General features: G+C 36.8%; 1 protein-coding gene across 4 annotated transcripts in view; it reads left to right on the forward strand.

The window, feature by feature from the left end:
• Window positions 1-16953, forward strand: part of Pclo (piccolo presynaptic cytomatrix protein) — a 293606-nt gene that overhangs the window by 219632 nt on the left and 57021 nt on the right. For all 4 annotated transcript variants that reach the window (XM_013350428.2, XM_013350429.2, XM_013350430.2 and 1 more), the window contains 5 exons: window positions 1540-1590; window positions 4511-4635; window positions 6724-6750; window positions 14488-14581; window positions 15761-15832. In XM_013350428.2, coding sequence (XP_013205882.1) covers window positions 1540-1590; window positions 4511-4635; window positions 6724-6750; window positions 14488-14581; window positions 15761-15832 — 369 coding nt within the window. The remainder of the gene's footprint in view (window positions 1-1539; window positions 1591-4510; window positions 4636-6723; window positions 6751-14487; window positions 14582-15760; window positions 15833-16953) is intronic.

Raw genomic sequence — 16953 nt, forward strand, 5'->3', positions numbered from 1 at the left:
TTGGGACATATATGCAGTTTGTGTGTGTGTGTGTGTGTGTGTGTGTGTGTGTGGTGTAAGTGTGGTATGTATGTGGTGTGCATGTGGTGTGGTGTGTGTGTCTGGTGTGCATGTGGTATGTATGTTGTGTGTATGGTATGTGTGTATGTGTGTGGAGTATGTGGGTGTGGTATATGTGTGTATATATGTGTGTACAGTATGTGTGTCGGTGTGTGTTTGGAGTATATGTGTGTGTGGTGTGTGTGCGGCATGTGTGATGTGCATGGTGTGTGTTTTTAAGTGAAAGTGTAAAAGTTTACCTTCAAGAATGGACCTACTTACTACCTATTCATCTTTTTTATAGTTATTTGGTTTGTAATATTGAGTTTTTGAAGTTCCTTGCATATTGAGGAAATTAATTGTCAGACTTATTTTACAGATGGTCTCTGTTCTGAGGCATGTGTCTGTACATACTGTTTGTTTCCTTAGCTAGGGAGAAGCTTGTAAGTTCATCATAATTCCATTTGTCAATTGTAGCTTTACTGTCTGTTAACTTCACAGACAAAAGTTCTTCCCCAGGCCACTGCTGAGCATTCCTCCGTATTTAAGTGATTGGTTAATCGCTGAAACATTATCAAAATATTGGATGATTGCTTTTGAATAATATATATAATTTGAATTGAACTTATTTTAATAAGTTTTAAACATATATAATGATACACATAATTATATATTTTAAAACTATTCAATATCAAGCAAAAAAACTATTCAATAGCTATTCTGGAAAGGATATACTTTCTTAGAATATTAGCTAGTAATTTTACATGATGCATATACGAAGTGCAACAGAATTTCCATATCATTAATTTAGCAATAAAAATCCACAAGCAAATATATCAACTGTTTTAATTTATTATTTTGCTTTAGCTAGCTCAGTGTGGCCTTGAATTCACAGTGGTCCACGAACCTATACCTCCTGAGCGCTGAGATTAAAAGTGTATGCCACCACATCTGACCCCTAGATTACTTTCCAAACTACTTTGAAAGCTCCATTTGCCTAAGGTGTTTGGAGGGAAATGAAAACTTTTCCGAAAAGATAAATTTTAATTCCCAAGATTAAATTTCCTGTCTGTAGGAAAGTGTTTTTGGGGGGTGCTTCACTGTTCAGTGAGCTAGAAGAGGCGCGCTGATGGCTTTCACTGCAGCTTCCTGGGCTCCTGGGCAGTCTTACGGCTTCATTACTAAGTAGCTCTTTAAAACCTCGAAATACGTAAGCAAAATGTTTTAAACAAAAAGTATTCATTTTTGTAAGGAATTGAAAATACTGCTGATATAAAACCATGGCTTCGATACAGGTTTTTCAAAATGAAAATCAGGTTTATGCATCCTTAAACAAGTATGAGAATTTTAAGTAGATGCTATAATTCTGAAGCAACGAACTGGATAAAATGTATGTTGTAGTCAGTGTGCTACAACCAATTAAAGTTAATTTAAAAAAACAGTTAAAATGAAGGCACCTAAGAATATTTATTAATGTAATATGTGGTCTTTATATTTCAGCCTACTGATGCAGCAAAGGTTGCCTCTCATCCAATTACAGGAGAAATTCAGGTATGAAAAACTTTTAATATCATCGTTCTGTTATCTTTTTTGTTTTTACTCTTTGTCTCTTTGAATTTCTAACAGTCTGCTTGGGTCTTACACTTTTTATAACATATACAATATTATATATGTTATACATATATAATGCTACCGCATAACGTGTGTGTTTATGTGTGTGTGTGTGTAGAAACTAGTCGTGGTTTTGAAATTCCAGACTGTAAAATCCTCAGTCAGCAGCTACTGAGTTCCAGCATTTCACAAACAACTTCTCCTTCCAAAAAACCTGTAAGCCCGTCTTCAAACTTCATGAATCAAACAATAACTTTTGCTAAATTATTGTTTTCTAACTAATTGATAAACAACTATCATAGGAAAGCATTTTTCATTTTTTAGTTCCTGATAACTTTGCAATTCATAAGGTAAGTACCATAAAATGTACAAAATATTGTTACTTTACTACTACATATAGTTTTATATTTGTATGATATTGTCACTGCTTATATATTACTGTGAGCTGCAGTAAAATGTTTTTAAAACTTGGTTTTAGGAAATATCAAAAATTAGTTCTAGGTAGATGAGAAATGTCACATAGAAATGAACACAGTAGGAACTAGCTATCTGAGGACAGCAAGGTCCCGGTAAGGAAGAGCAGGTGTGTCTCCAACGCAGTGTGAAGGAAATTCTGACAAAGGACTTCACAAAGTAGCAGAGATATGAGCTAATGTTTCAAGAAGCATAGAGAAGGGGAAAATGTGTTACTGGAAACAACATCACACAGAAAGCGGTTGCATTGAGAGTCGAGCTATGATGAATCAGCTCTGAGACGCTGTCACATGCCGAAAGGTGAATTATCCCTCACCTAACATAGGCCAGCATTCCATGGTTTAGAGTATGTGCCAGAGTGATGGGGGAAGTATAATAAAAAGCCATGTGTCAGCAGCCTACAGAAAGTATTACAAGGGCAAAAGTACGAAGACTGGGAAGTGAGCGCACACACAGGAAAAAGCTAAAGGGAAGCAGTGAAAACGCAGAGGGACTTTGTCCCAGGGTGCCTCACGGACAGAGCCTGTGGAACTGGCTTGTGAATTCCTGATCTTGCTCGCCCTATGCTGGCGGCCAATGCTTTCACCAGACCTGCCTTCTGCCATCCCACAAGCAACACAGGAAATGTTTCAACTTTTGATTACTAGTTTTCACCTACGTTTCTTAACTTCATGCCTTTCGACTGATGTTTGCTGTTTCTGCTGGGTTTGATGTTCCCCTGTTTCTTCGCCTTCGTCCAATCCTTCAGCAGGAAGACATAATTCTGAAATTGAGCCTTACCTGGCACAATGCCTCTTAGCAGTTTACAGTGGTTCTCAACCTTCCTAATAATGTCACACTTTCATACAGTTCCTCATGTTGTGGTGACCCCAACCATAAAATTATTTTTGTTGCTACTTCATAACTGTAAATTTGCTACTGTTATGAATCATTTTATATATATATTTGAAGATAGAGATTATTTGCCGAAAGGGAAATTGAGTGATTGAGAACCAATGAGTTAGAATATCCTGAAGGCTGGTATTTCGGTCATTTCCCCTAGTGTGGCAAAGCCTTATTCCAGTGGCGCACATAGAGCCATAATCATAAAGGTGCGGGCCTGGAGCCCGTGTGCGTGTGAGGATAGCGCATGCGCAGACTGGTCTGACCCCGGACCTCCTTGGGGGTTTTGGGGGATGACCAGGGAAAGTTTTGATAATCAGTCTCTCAAAATGGCCTGAAGGTTTCCATGTCAGGGAGAAATAGATTAAGAGCAATGTCACTTGAAACTTGAACTCCAGAGCAAGCTAAATGTGTCTCCCTTTCTGCTTCTGTGTCCTGTCAGCACACAGTTCCGATCCCTGATTGCCTTGTTATTCACACATTGGTCATTGTTGTCGGAGATACCTGGGCTTTTCTCTGTGGAATCAGATTAAAATTGTGCCAAAATGATGATGCATATTAATTCTGAAATTTTAAGCAAAGCTTTGTCCCATTTTAGTAACCCCATCACAGTGAAAACCCCTTTTTTTATGATTTTTAAAAAGTTAGTATTTTTTACACATAAGTTCCCACTTTGAAATAAAGTTATTTTCATTTCAAAGTTCTTGGAAAACTTAAAAGAAATCAAGACTTAATCTAAATATAACAAAGGCATCCTACAATGGTCAAAGAGAAAATTATTAATCGTAATCATTTCAGATTATGACAGTTTCTCAAATATCTATCAGAACAGTAAATCTTGTTCTTTGGTAGCAATGTGAGCATCTCATCAGCATCTTAGAGCTAGGATTCATTATGCCTCTTCAGCTTTTCAAGCCCAAGGGTAAAGTCAATATCACCCCAGACTCTTGCTTTATAAGAAGTGGTTCAGAAAGAGAAACTACAGTTTTAAACTTGGAGAAATTAAGAAAAAAAATGAAATCTATTCTTTTTTTAAATTTGTATGTCTCAATCCTGATAGAATCCTCTCCACGTAGCCTTTCTTCTCACTGTTCAGTTATGAAATATTAATGCTATTCTATAAAACATTTACAAGTTACTTAATTTTCAAAGTCCTAGTAATTGCAATAATGAATATAAGTGGGGTGTACTCATTTGCTATGAATAAATTTTCATTATGAAAATATAATCAATATTTACTGTATTAGTTTCCTGTTAAATGAACTCTAACTAGGCCAAGATTCTAACTTGTGCAGAGTCCAGTAGCAATATGTTTATCAGAAACCCAGACATGCCTATGAGCGTCCAGTTAAACTGGACATTAACCGTTTAGTTTCCAGTAGAACTGAGATGAAGTGGGTAACTTCTTATAAAGTGTTGGACGAGCCAGAGAAGTATGAAGTGATGCTGTTTCACGTGTTTGTTTGTTTGTTTGTTTTCACGGAATCCTTTCTACACCCTAAAGCTTCAAATCAACTATGACCTTGGAAACCTCATAATACATATTCTTCAAGCAAGAAATCTTGTCCCTAGAGACAACAACGGCTACTCTGACCCTTTTGTTAAGGTGTACCTACTTCCGGGGCGAGGGTAAGTAACGAGGCATCGTCATCCAGGTATTGCCGGTAGTAAACAGTCCACAGAGCATCTCCCGTTCTTTTCCAGGCCTAAGCTGAATAGTCCTTCCTACCCTGGCTTTAGTTTGCTTTGGCCATCGTATTTATTTCTAATAAGGAGATCCAGTTGAATTAAAATTTTAAACGACCTTCTTAAGGGTTCTGAGAGAGCCGTGGTCATAATAACGCCGGTCTCTCTGGGAGCGAGCAGCGCTTTGATTGTGGGAACCGCGCTTGTGCTGTGTGCCCAGATTTATTCTAAAAGCATTTGAGAAATTGGGGCAGGTTTAAAGAACTAACTTACTTCCCTAAATCCACATGAAAAATCAAACTTCGTTTACTTTCTTTTTACAGCGTATGTATTTATATCTGATATGCTTGATGTCCACTAAGTGACTTTTCATGAATCCCTATTTATAGACACGTTTCCAAATCAATGTTTTAAAAATAGTAACAAATATTCCCCTTACTCCACAACCTCTCCAGCATAGGCTATCATTGGTGTTTTTTATTTTAGCCATTCTGACAGGTGTAAGATGATATCTCAAAGTTGTTTTGATTTGCATTTCCCTGATCGCTAAGCAGGTTGAGCATGACCTTAAGTGTCTTTTGGCCATTTGAACTTCTTCTGTTGAGAATTCTCTGTTCAGTTTCTTAATTGGATTAATTAGAGTTTTAATGTCTAGTTTCTTGAGTTCTTTATATATTTTGGAGATCAGACCTTTGTCTGATATGGGGTTGGTGAGGATCTTCTCCCATTCAGTAGGTTGCCTTTTTGTCTTAATGACAGTATTACTTTCTTCTACATATTTTATCATATTTTAGTTGGCTTGAGGACCCCACTGGTGTTTATAGAATACTCTACCCATCAGCAATGAATGCTTTTAAGTACATAGCGAACATTTCACAGAACTGCATTGTGCTGCAAAGCCTCAGCAGACTTAAAAGCAGCCAAAACATGCAAATGTGTGTTCTGATCATCACTGGCGTGTCTGAAAAGTGGTCACATTAGAGTCGTGTATGTCCTGCTATCTAGTTACTAAGTCACCACAGGCAGACCCCCATGTATGAGATAGTCTGTTTCCTTTTCAATGAGAGCACAATCATAATTTTTATTTGCCAATGGAAACAAGTCAGATACTGCAGGGAGGATAGATCAGTGTCCCTGCTCTAATCCCATACCCCTCCCCCAAACAATTCCTTTTAGAAAGATACGATTGTTGGTACACTTGATATAATTTTATTTTCTTAAAGATTTTTGAAATTCTCAGTAATTTTTATTAGAAACCAATAAAATGGTCACAAGAAGAGAATCATTTATTTTAATTAAATAGCAAGTTTGCGTATTTGTATTTACGAATTGGCCACATCTTTTAAGAAGGGCGTGACAAAAAATAAAAAACAAACAATAAAAACTTTATTTTGATTTTGGCCATGAGAGCGTTTGTGTTCTTTAAAGAAATTAGGAAGTTATAGAAAATTACTCTTAGGAATTTGTCTCTAAGTATTTTCAAATGGATTAAGGTAAAAAGTACTGTCCTTCATTTTCCATCTTCCTCGGTGTCATTGTCAATACTGCCCAAGAATACTTAGATGTATGCATGCTGTTACTCTGGTAGAAGGTGGCAAAGTTGAATAAGCAGAACAGATAGACAGGTAACATGAAGGTTTCAGCCAGTTCCATAATGCTTAGCTGAAAGGGTAAAAAAGAAGAGTAAAATGGACCAAAAAAAAAATGTACATCTAATAGTATTACCCTCTCAGAGTTTATCCAACTAGCCATCCTACAGTGGATTCAGCTCCGAGGTGGCTAACATACTCCTAGCCTGTCATAGCGGTATCACTAATTACCGAGTTGCCGAGTGATGGGGATTCACTGTACATGTGAGCGCTGTATCACGGTGGCGCTAAGATTATCTCCGCCTCAAGCCGGTTTCAGGCTGTGCATTGCGTCTGATTGCTGTTCTCATCTTTCCTGTCTATTTTTGCTCCTAACTTTTTTCTCCCTGTCTTTCACCCTTTCCTGTTGTGCCCTTTCCTCTGGCTTCTGGAATCAATGCAGTCAAGTCATGGTTGTCCAGAACGCAAGGTAGAGTTGATTCTCCTTCAGCGTCAACTATTCTGTCGTGCCTAGAGTTGTAACTGTGTGTTTAATACCTCTGCCAATATGTCTACTTGGGCCGTAGCTATTAGTTTTCTCCCAGTGGATTCTGTTGAATTAGGCCTACAACAAACAGGCCTTCTGACCAGTGTGCAACAGGACATAGAAAATTAGACTTTAGTGAAAACAGAAATGAACGATAAGGAAAATTTTACACTAAAATAGAATATAAGTACAATTTCCACTTATATTCACAGTAATGAATTTCATTTAGCTGCTTATGTGATAATCATGACTTAAGTTCTCCTGATCTCCTATTGCAAATGAAGATATTGCAAGTGATTTTTGAAGTGAATTTATGGACTAGATCAATGTGTGTATCTCATTTTAAATATAATAAGTGTCAGATTTGTTTTTCCCTCACTTGATATTGAAATGTTTCCATGATTTATATTTTCTGTATCATAAAATTATTAGAAGTCAAAAAAATCACCGTACTATAATGATGAGGAACCACATGAACACTCCTCTTTGGTTTTAGTCATAGGGATTTTCTCTGATTTGTAACAGGCTGCATCTTACCAACCAAGACTCCCTCTCAAGACATAACCCAAAGGATGTTTTTTTGCACTTCGCCCACTGCATTATAAATTAAGTGTGTGGTTTAATTAAAGAGACTCATGTACCATCTGTACTTATAGGATAATGAGGATTTTAGCCTCAGTCATATTATTAATTTTGCAACATTTGCTTGTCTACGTTATTAAAATATGACATTTTTATTAATCGTGGAAAGCTGTGACCCAAGAGAGGTTGTTTCTGAGTCTTAAAGATGTAAATATTTATCTTCAATGCTACGATCTATTATCGTAGCCTTAGCAGTACCCAGAAATTTCATTCCTTAAAGTCACATCATTAGCAACCAGTGAACAGACACACTGTGGTGGCTAGTTCTCTGACTGTGGGTACAACCTGAGTTTCCTTGGCTGATATGTAGAATCAGTTCTGTTTCAAAGATATGGATGGTGTCAGTTTAGATCTCATAAAGCAGCCCCCACATTCACAAACTCCCTGCATTTATCTAAGGAAACTCAGGAACATTGTCAGGGTGGTGATTTCTTGCATTTGATGTATAGGAGAGCATTTTGGGGGAGCCCTTTGTAACAATTGGATGAGCCTGGAATACTTTGGCTATCATTTGGAAGTTAAGAAGCCGAGCTCTCATCCTTATTTCATTTTCACCATACCTTTGGGAGCCATTAGTATGAGATGAAAATGCCAAGGCATGGAAGCCATTGAATGGAGACCTTAGGAACCTGGCTTTGAATTTCAGCGCTGTCACTTAGAAGCCATGAGATGTCACATAAGAAGTCACAATTGTGCTTTCTTCTGTAACTAGAAATAATAACTTCCTTCATGGGTGTGTGTGAATTGTGTGTGTGTGTGCGTGCATGTGTATGTGTGAAATGCCTAGAGATAAACCAAAAGTGGGGAGTATCATGTATGACACATAATAATCTTCAGTAAAGCCGGGCGGTGGTGGCGCACGCCTTTAATCCCAGCACTCGGGAGACAGAGGCAGGCGGATCTCTGTGAGTTCGAGACCAGCCTGTTCTACAAGAGCTAGTTCCAGGACAGGCTACAAAACCACAGAGAAACCCTGTCTCAATAAACCAAAAATAATAATAATAATAATAATAATAATAAATTTAAAGGAAAATGGAGACATGCAATAATATTATAAGATGAAGTGCTTGTTCCATGTTCATTTGATTGACTGACTTTTATATTTTCCTATATTTATAAATATTAAATAAATCTCTAATTAATTAACTATTTAATTAATTAAACATGACCTATTTGTCATAATATAGTACTCAACCCTCCCAAACAAGAAAGTCAAAGAATAGCCCTTTTCTCCCCTTCAGACTGAATATATGATCACTCTCAAGATTCCCAGTTCAGTTACCTATGTTTGGCTCACAAATGCAGAGATTTTGGCATAGCTTTTACAATTATGGTAGTTTATCGGTTATACAAAGTTTCGACACAGAATTATAGTATCATGCACAGGATGACCAGAGGGTGATAGCACTAAAGAGTATTTGAGAAGAATGGCTTTATGAGGCCAGCTATGCACTTCAGAAATGCAAAAAAAAATTAATAATAAAAATTTTTGAAGAGGATCCCAGGTTTAGGACCAGCCTATTATGGCATGCTACCCATAGACTGATTAATTATTTGAAGGAAGGAGAGAGGAAAGAAGAAAAACTAGGAAAGAAAAGATCTTGTAGAAGACTGCTTTGGCTTCTAAAATGAAGCCATCAATACTGTGAAAAGGTGACAAGACCTGCATAAGATTATACCAGCCATATGCCCAGTGTGGGTCTCTGGTGTTTATGAGTTCTCACCCCAAACTGAGAGATTATTGCAGTGGCGGCTGCTGGGCAAGAGAAGACAGCTTCTGAGGGAGGGAGAAGCCCTTGAGAGGCTTCCCATGCTCCAGCAGACAGCCCTACATCCGTACACATAGAAACCACACTGAGCGAACTCTATGAGGTGTTTTTTTTTTTTTTTTTACCCATATAGATTTTGGAAAAGTGGGTAAAGGAGGAATCAGAGAGAAGATAATCTGATTTGATCAAAACATACTATATATATATATATATATATATATATATATATATATATATATATATTTGAATTCGCAAGTAATAAAATAGGATTGTTTTTAAAAGTTGTATGAAGTAGTCTGTAGCAAAGTTATTGGCTTATATTGTTGGGTGTGGCAAGCAGAGGTACTACCTTAGCAGCCAAGACTCCAAATTATCTCATGTCTCTTACCAAAATTCAATTGAAGACTGGGTTTGATGCATCTGTAATCCCAATGCTCTGTAGCTCAGGGCATAAATACTGACAGGCAAAATATGTTTTGCTATACCTCTGTATCAAGAGGATATTTTCACTAATGAAGGTTAATTAGGTATCCGGAACAAGATGGATAGCCCCAGAAAAGAGCCCCAGACAAAGAAAGAAAAAGGAGCACTGAGTTGCATTGCTTTCTTCTGGGGCCTCAAAACATCATTATTCAAGATGAAGACCAAGGTCAGCAGAAAGACACTGAAAGTCAGATAATGGTGAATATAAACACACAGTTGGAGAAGAAGCAAAGCTCAAGCTGAGGGGCAAAGAGGCTGAACTCAAGGTGCTGCAGGCTCAGATAGCTAAATCGTAAGCCCTGTTTCAGGATAAAGACAAGAAGATGAATCTTCTAAGACACAAGTCTGAGGGACACAGGGTAAAGAGCATTCTTCTGATAAGTAAGGGAACAACTAAATTCATCTGGAAAAAACAACACACAGAAGATAAGTAAGTCATCATGAGGCAGAAGCCAAGCAATATCTAGGTCTCGTTAAAGTGTCCACTGAAATGAGAAAGGAAGAAGTCTCATTGCAGAATCAGAGACAAGGAGAAGTCAAGATGTAGAAGCAGGGATGGGAAATGACCAATCAGAACACATTCAATTGAGATCCAAATACAAGTTCAACACTAGAACAAGGAACCAAAGCTGAGACAGAAGAGAACTGGAAAACCAAGACGAGGAGCTGACGTCTAAATGGACACCTCGTCCACCTCCCTTCAGAGGCAGAAAAACAGCAAGGTACACCTAGGACACTTTCAGAGATTGTAAAGGGGAAAGAAATTACGAGAACAACAACAAAAGCATAGGATTGCAAACAAAAATAACAAGAAATGGCTTTAAGAGCTGCAGTTCAAGAATCTGGGGCTTCTGACCTCGGTCTTGCCGCGCTGTTGTGGTTGGGAACACAAATGACTCTTTAGATCGCTGTTAAAGCTCAGAACAGGCCCTGCAAGCCAACATCCAGGCACAGATATGCATAGCTGTGCCGAGCGTAGGTAACCAGCAGCTGTTTGCTGAGCAAGAGGAAGGAAGCCAAAGGCTCTGGCAAGAAAGAAGGCAACAAGTCTCCCACTGCCAGAGTGAGAAAACGGAATTCTGGAATGTAGAAAGCCATAGGCATTAAGTGTGAGAAGGAAGCTGGCTGGCTATAGCTCACTTTAGGAAGAAAGCGGCAAGACGTGAAAGCCAAAAGAAGCTTTTCAGAATCTCAGTGCTCAGTGTGAAATGATAAGATCCCAAATACATGTGCCAAAGAGGAATGGGGTTGAGCTTCACATTGTTAATGCACAAAATGGATACAGTTTGAAAAGGACCAGTTTGGGACTTTATAGACGTATACTGATGTAAGGTCTTTGCTCACCAAACAGCTACCATTCTAACTTGCATGGGTGTTGAGCTGATTTTCATCTATTGGAAATTTGTGATTTTGTTTTGTAAATATCAGATAAGTGATACTGGTGTGGTGCTTGTAAATAAGGTGAAACTCACTTCCGTTAAACTTGGCAGGGCTTTAGAAGGACAATACTTGCTAGTTCCTGAGCTCTACTTTTCAAATATGTAAAAGTTTCGGGTGGCATAAAGTCTCATACATAGACTTTCTTATGTTTCTCCTGTGTACTTTGTGCTTAAGCTTGCTGTTATTTTTTAATTTATTAATACATGAAAGAGATGTTATGTAGACGCTCTGTAGAAGAACTAGTGGCTAATAAAAATGATTTTCTTTTTAAAAAAAAAAAAAGAAGAAGAAAACTGTGGAAAGGGGGTTAAGTCTGGACAGAATTGGAGGGTCAAATTCAATAAGATGAAGATACTCTATTGATATATTTAATCTATTCCGTTTGAGATTACATCTGACTCTGTTAAAAGATAAACGCCTGTAATCATTTGTCCCTAATTGTCACACCGTAGTTGCATTAGATTCAGAATATCTCTAGGCAATTCTAATAAAGCCTGTTTAAAAAAAATGAGTGAGCGATGCTTTTAAATATCTTTATTAAGTTAATTTCATGCAGCATATTTAAGAGTTAAGAATAAAGATTTTTTTAACTTAAATCCTAACCCTACCACCTAATACCCTTGTAGCCTTACTAGCACTTCTTAATTCCCCCAAGACATAGAGTTCAAGTTTCAGTCAATCTTACCTATTAAATAAGATAATAAATAGAACCTGTTTTGTAAGGAAGCTTTGAAGATTAAGTGGGTAAACACAAGTAAGTAGTTAGAGCTCTTGCCAGGAAGCAGCCAGAACTTAATGTAGTTGTTATTTCAATGTGGCTACTTCATAAAATACTTCAAGTAGGAATAAAACACAAAATCCTAAGGTAAGGCCAGTTGCATTTGTACTGGTATTCAGTGATTTTTATATTTGTAAAAGCGGCAAGAACTACTAAATGTGGATGTGAAATTTTTATTATTTATTCAATTAACAAATCTTTTGGAAGATGACAGCACTAAGGATGATTTCAGCTTAAGACATAGCTGTATTTTAATAAAGAAATGTTTGCAATTGACTTCATGCTTGTCTTAAAAATTATAAAAATTCACTCTTTTAAAATGAAAAAAAATTTATTCATGATTATCAAATTTTGGATTTTATCTTTACTGTGGTGTTCCTATGATTCCATCTTGAAAATTATGTCCGAGCCACACAGAAATTTAAAGCTATGGTAGTCTGTGCCTTGCTTAAGTACCCCCGCCTAGAGGGACAGTTACGAATCAGCTGTTAGCCTGAAAGTCTCACATCAGTTCTTCCCATGACATCATCAAAAATAAACAGCAAGCACAATATAAAAGGACATACTCTGCGAAGAACTTTACAGTTTTGAACTTGGAACCTTTCAAGTTGACTGAACATTATTAACAGTATTAACTAATACTCCAATGCTTGTTTTCTCAGTTTGTCAACATTTTGCTATACTTGCTTCAGATGTTGCCATGGTAGAAGATACGTTCATTTGGAGCCTTCAGAAATCACGCCCTTGTCCACCTAGAATAGCCACTAAATTGAATTTAGCATTTGTAAATCCTAAGTGTTCCTGTGACATTAATATACAAGTGTATCTGGTAATTTAGAAAATTACTTAACAATTTTAAATTCACCTAATAACTTAACAGTGACATATTTATCTTTCTGCAAAAACTTTAAACAAAATCATTTTTGAGAATTTGATTTAATTCATCCTGTTGCTTAATATTCCATTGATTGAATATATGAGCGCATACTTATTCATTTATTAACTTTGGTAGAGATAATTCTGTGGTTAATGTTTTTGAATAAATTTTTTTTGTACAAGTGGGAGAAATTCTCTGGGGTAGAAGCAGAATTAGTAGAGTTGAAATATCCTGGGTGTGTATGTATAATAAGTTTCATCAGGTAGGGACAAAATATTAGATGAAATAAATATACAAGAATAATTTCATGAGAATTCTGTTTGTTAAAATCATTGTGTAAAAATTTCTTCCAAAGTGTCTGTAATTTATCTTGAGTGACAAACATTAAATCCTGTTCTTATTTTTGTACACTCAAATGGGATGGTTAGAAATGGGAGGCCCTAGAATCAGTTTCTCATGGGTGACATATGAGGTTTGGTGAGGCACAAAACCCATAGCTCAAATTTCACTATATATTACATGACAGCTTTATCCTAGAATAATTACATTTTATTCTCCTTGAGTGTCATGGTATGGAGTCTTGACTGGCTTTAAGGAAAGGCAGCTAGTAAATCTAGGCAAGACCAGGACTTTCTAGTAAACGGAGGACCCTTACAGAAATAGAATATTACTTCATCACTGAGATACAAACTAAGATGGGAAAGCCAGGAAAAGGTGAAGGTAAGGAAAGGCCTTGCCTGTGGGATCAACAATGTTAAACACAGACAGCAGCTGCCTAGTTCCAACTCCAGTCACTAGTCCATGCCAGCTGTTGATCTGCTATGATGTTTAATTTGGATAGGTTTTCTATATAAGTTGTTAAATGTATGTATAATACATAAGCAGCTAATAATTGCTTAGAGACAATGGGAGAATTGGGGATTCAGTAAAATGCCCAACTTACAATGAATGGAAGATTTAACGTAGTTTCCATTTTAACGTAACTTAGTGGCATAAGGCATTTCAACCTGGTTCATAACCATGGTAAATGTCATATTTTAAAGGGAGTTTCAAATGTCCCTTTGGGAAAGTTCTTGCAATTTCATCTGTCTTAAGAGCCATTTGCCTTTCTTTTCCCTGTAAATGTAATGATTGCTTTACCTTTTCTTTCTTTTTTAAAGACAAGAGAAAATAGGGTCTAATGTAGCCCAAACTGGGTCCAAAGTAGCTATGTAGCCGGGGAAGCTGAGCTCTGGTTTGTGCCTGCATGCCCTTCTCTTCAATCACTGCCTTTTAGGCGGGAGGCTGGGGGAGACAATTTAGCTTTGCTGACAGGATTAGAAGTCAAACTCTCAGAAAGTTAAAGACTATGCTATTATTTATGAACCAAAAAGATATTAATGTTATTATATACTTAATTTAAGTATCTTCCACATATAGGAAAAAGTAAAATTTCTAAAGTATCGTCCAAAGTCCTATAGGAATTTCTTTAAAAGCGTACTCATACTCAGTAGTGCAAGCAAAATCAAGACACCCGATATATTTTCAAGATGCCATTGTGTGTTCAACTTAAAATTGAGTTTCAAGGTGCAATGACTATACAGCGATGTGAGGCCAAAGGTCTGGCAAATGTTACATGCCCTTCAGTTTGACCAGGAAGTCATCAGATAAGGGAAAATGTAAATTAAATTCTTTTTTCTCTTCCGATTCAGTGCTGAGTACAAGAGGAAGACTAAATATGTCCAGAAAAGTCTTAATCCTGAATGGAATCAAACAGTAATTTATAAAAGTATCTCCATGGAGCAGGTATGTAATTATCATCTGATAAATGGCAGATGTAGGCTGATGGAAGTGTAGTGACAACAGCGTATGGAAAGTCAGGGCCGATGTCAAGGTTTCCCAAACACAGTGGGAGCTCATTGAAGACAGGAGAAATATATTCAGTGATAATCAGTGAGAGAAGCTCAAAGGTAAGGTGAAAACAAAGGCTCATATTTAACAAAGTAGCCCAAACATGAAGAAATGGGTTAGTGAAGCCAGGCTCTTAGAATTTTAAAATGAAACATTTTCAATAGATTCCATCAGATTTACACATTTTAGGAAATATTTTCAACTGCTGGTATTTGGTTTTCAGGAGGAACACCAAGAAAAACTAAGATGAAATGCATGAAATGTGTTGTTTATTCTACCCATTTTTGCTGTATGGTTTCATTTATGTAAATTGAAGTTTCCCAAGAGGAAAATATAAAATTTTGTGAAGATGATGTAATGATGACTTCCATAAGACATCAAAACCAAAAATAAGTGGTTCAAGGCAAAATGATGTTAGTGTGTATGTTTTTAATTTAAAAGAATATGAATTCCATAACTTCCATAAACAGGAATAGTATCTGTTAATGCCAGCACTCAGGAGGTAGAGGCAGGCAGAGCTCTGTGAGTTCAAAGTGTGTTCCGGAACAGCCAGGATGACACAGAGAAACCGTGTCTCAAGAAACAAAACAAGAACAAAAAGAGAAAGAAAGCCATCCAAATAAGATAATTTACAGTAAACAATCTTTCAAAATGAGGTTGTGGTTTGCTCTCTGAAAGGTGGTTATGAATATGAAGTTATAAGTGAATATTAATCTGACTTCTTTAAAGTAAGTTAAATTCTGCAGAAGTAAAAATGCTTCATTTTTGGCAATGGTTGGGATAAAGAAAAATCTAAATGTTTTGGATTCATGGCTTTCATATATTTAGAGAGTATCGTCTGCTTCTTGTTAAATGAGTAAAGACAGAACAACGGGAAATAAGTATGACCAGTTTTTTTTTCACAAAGTAATGAGGTCTCCTAGAATCAAACACTAGATTGAACTACAATTTAATCATTATAATTCCACACAACATTTAACACAGAGTCTTAAGTATCCAGGCAAGAATCATTTAGAAATGTATAGACATGCCTGTTGGAGGAATGTGGTTGATGATAGCTGTATCCGAACGCAGCTCATGAAGAAGACATTGGAGGTGACAGTTTGGGATTACGATAGATTCTCTTCCAACGACTTCCTTGGGGAGGTAAGTCCATCTTTTTTTATACTGTCACCCTATGCAACAAGTTAAAGAATGGAAGATGATAAACTTCTTGAGTTCACACAATAGCCATTCCTGACCACCATCTCTTGGCCGGTAAGTTAGTTTCCTGAGTTGCTCTTTGAATAGAAACTTGAGAAGTGATTTTCCATTCACCATTTGATGCACTTTTTAATTTAGTTAAGATTAAATAAATAGTGTTTTAGCGGGAAAATAAAAAATCACAATGTGATTACAAATGATATCTGAAACAAAAAAATAAAAACTAAGCTGGAATTTTTAAATGCAACATCTTTTATTGATTTTTATTGAGCTCTATGTTTTTCTGTGTTCCCCTCCCTGCTTCTCCCCTCCCCTTCAACCCTCTCCCAAGGTCCCCATGCTCCAAATTTACTCCAGAGATCTTGATTTTTCTACTTCCCATGTAGATTAGATCCATGTATGTCTCTCTTAAGGTCCTCATTGTTGTCTAAGTTCTTTGGGATTGTGATTTTTGGGCTGGTTTTCTTTGCTTAAATGTTTTTAAAAACACTTATGAGTGAGTACATGTGATAATTGTCTTTCTGAGTCTGGGTCACCTCAGTCAAAATGATGTTTTCTAGTTCCATCCATTTCCTACAAAATTTAAGATGCCACTTTTTTTCTGCTGTGTAGTACTCCATTGTGTAAATGCAGCACATTTTCCTTATCCATTCTTCAGCTGAGGGGCATTTAGGTTGTTTCCAGGTTCTGGATATGGCAAACAATACTGCTATGAACATAGTTGAGCATGTGTCCTTGTTGCAAAATCAGTTTCTTGAATCCCTTCTCCTTCCATGTACTATTTCTCATTGCCGTTTATGATTAAATATGATGGTGATGATTTTCAAAGGTTTTAAAAGTTAAAACTAAGTAGATGAGAAGATACTTAAAATAATTATTATATAAATTTGTTAAAAACCACATATGTATATCTAAGAATGAAATCTAGAAGAGGGAATAGACCTTTGGGTGTTTCCTTCAACAATTTTTTTATTTATTTTTTTTTATTGAGAAAAAAAAATTTCCGCCTCCTCCCAGCCTCCCACTCCTCCCACCCTCCCCTCACTTCTCTCCCCCTCCCTCTC

Source organism: Microtus ochrogaster, chromosome 26 (genome assembly GCF_000317375.1).
Source record: "Microtus ochrogaster isolate Prairie Vole_2 chromosome 26, MicOch1.0, whole genome shotgun sequence".
NCBI lineage: Eukaryota > Metazoa > Chordata > Mammalia > Rodentia > Cricetidae > Microtus > Microtus ochrogaster.